Source organism: Emiliania huxleyi (genome assembly GCF_000372725.1).
Source record: "Emiliania huxleyi CCMP1516 unplaced genomic scaffold EMIHUscaffold_283, whole genome shotgun sequence".
NCBI classification, from domain to species: Eukaryota; Haptophyta; order Isochrysidales; family Noelaerhabdaceae; genus Emiliania; species Emiliania huxleyi.
In genome coordinates, this window is record NW_005199907.1 from 6,078 (window position 1) to 8,007 (window position 1,930).

A 1,930-nucleotide genomic window follows, 5' to 3' on the forward strand; every position below is an offset into this window, starting at 1 on the left:
TGGAGGCTCCGAGAGTGCTCCTCCTTCGCCCAGAGGCCGCCAAAGCCTAGAGAAGAGCCGAGCGCAACCGCGGCGACACGGCCAGACGTCGCCTCCGTGGCGGCGGCCTGCACCTTCGTGGCGGCAGCGGCGGCGTCCGCGTCGGCGGCGGCCGGCGGCGGCGCCTCTGCTGTGGCGACGGTGACGAGGTGGAGTTGCAGAGAGGCGCCGTCCGTTAGCGTGAGCCCGAGCGAGGGCGGCTCCCTCCCTCTCTCCGCCTCGCCGCGGCCGCCCTTGAGCGCGGCGTCAACCTCGAGGGGCGGAGAGGGGAGCTGCCCGCCGCTCGCCACGCCGACCCAGCCGCCGCCCGACGGCCGCTCCCCGACGCTGAGCAGGCGGAAGCACGCGGCCAGCCGCTCGGTCGCCACCCTGCCCCCCCGCCCCTCCCCGCCGCTTGCGAGTCGGCTCGTGAGAGCCTCGCCGAGCGTCGCGGCGCAGACGTGGCACAGCGCGCCGCCCGCCCAGAGGCAGAGCAGCGTGCCGCCGTCGGCGTCGCAGCCGCCGAGCGTCTGCGCCGCCAGCTGCACGAGCGGCGAGTTGTGCAGGTGCAGCCGGAGCAGCCGCGAGCCGTCGCTCGACCACACAGCGAGAGCGCCGCTGCGGTAGCCGACCACGGCCACGACGGCGGCGGCGGCAGGCACGGTCAGGCAGACCACCGCGCTCGCGTGCTCGCCAGGGGCACGCAGGAGAGTCGGCGAGGTCGGCGCCTCGCGCCGCATAAGGACGACCACCTCGCCGCTCGCAAAGGCGGTGCAGGCGCCGTCGTGGCTGGCGGCGGAGACCACGTCCTCGGCGCCAGGATCGGCGCCGAGGAAGTGCGAGACGAGGCCGAGGTCGATGATGTCCTCGACAAGCATGCCCAGCGAAGTGGACTGTGGTCGTTCGCACGCTTTTCTTTTTTCATGACTTCGCCGCACCGGTGAATGAACGAGCTAGCGTGCGAGGAGAGCGGCATTGTGCACGAAGCTAAGTGCATTGCCGTTCTTACCGGAGTCGCTTAGGCGGCTCCGGCCGGTGGTTTGCCTGTGTTAGTGCCACAGCACGGGCCAGCGGCCCCACCCAGCTTCGGCTGAGGGCTGACAAGCTGCCGAGCCCAAATCACTGTGAGAGTCGTGATTTCTTGTTGGTTTTCAAAATCTCTCCCCCAGTCCGCACCTGTGTCGAGTCTGTGTCTGCTGCGAGAAATAAATAAACAAAGAGTCGTGAACATCCAAAATCCAAGTGCTCCAAATCGCAAACATAGAAACCCAAACACACACAGCCACGTGGGATAGGAGAGCAGGAGGAGAAAGGAGGTCGGCACAACTTCAAGGTACAAGGACGCACGAGCGAGAATAACATAAAAAATAAAATCAAACGGTCACACACTCGATCGCCGTGCAAAGCTCGCTTCCGAGCTCTCACGCCGCGCGTAGGGCCCCTGAAGAAGCACACAGGCGGCGTAGCACGCCGCACGCTGCTCGCGAGCGATTGGTTTGAGAAGATGCTGGTACCCGTGCTCTGCGAAGAATGCGGCATCATGGAGACCAACCTGTGGGCGCACGTCCTTGTCGCGGCGGAGCCGCCAGCGGAGTACGGCTTCTCGGGAGGTCGTGAGCTGGGCCAGGAGGCAGCGCTGTAGGGCTGTTGAGCGAGAGCTAGTGGTTCGTCGTTTGTTTGCACATGTTCGCTTGTCGTATAAGAACGTCCGCCCGCCCTGGCGAGTAGAGGCACACGCACGCTCTCTCGAGGTCGCTCTTGGAGCAGAGCCCCGGCGAGACCTCGAAAGAGCAAATGGGTCGTCGAGCGTACCCCTGTGCGCGGATACCCATCTCGCAGCACTTTGCGCCGACACGCATGTGCGTGTGGCACCTCGACGCGCCTCCCCGGCCCTGACTGGTCGCCATGACGA

The 1,930-nt window shown here is 66.4% G+C and overlaps 2 protein-coding genes across 2 annotated transcripts in view; one reads left to right on the plus strand and one right to left on the minus strand.

Annotated features, from left to right (window-relative positions):
* Positions 1–896, minus strand: part of EMIHUDRAFT_116202 (hypothetical protein) — a gene marked incomplete at both ends in the record, with an annotated part of 1,875 nt that extends 979 nt beyond the window's left edge. The window contains one exon of the mRNA XM_005776115.1: positions 114–896. Within this exon, the coding sequence (XP_005776172.1) occupies positions 114–896 (783 nt within the window). The remainder of the gene's footprint in view (positions 1–113) is intronic.
* A 916-nt stretch (positions 897–1,812) lies between these two features.
* Positions 1,813–1,930, plus strand: part of EMIHUDRAFT_116203 (hypothetical protein) — a gene marked incomplete at both ends in the record, with an annotated part of 4,758 nt that continues 4,640 nt past the window's right edge. The window contains one exon of the mRNA XM_005776116.1: positions 1,813–1,877. Within this exon, the coding sequence (XP_005776173.1) occupies positions 1,813–1,877 (65 nt within the window). The remainder of the gene's footprint in view (positions 1,878–1,930) is intronic.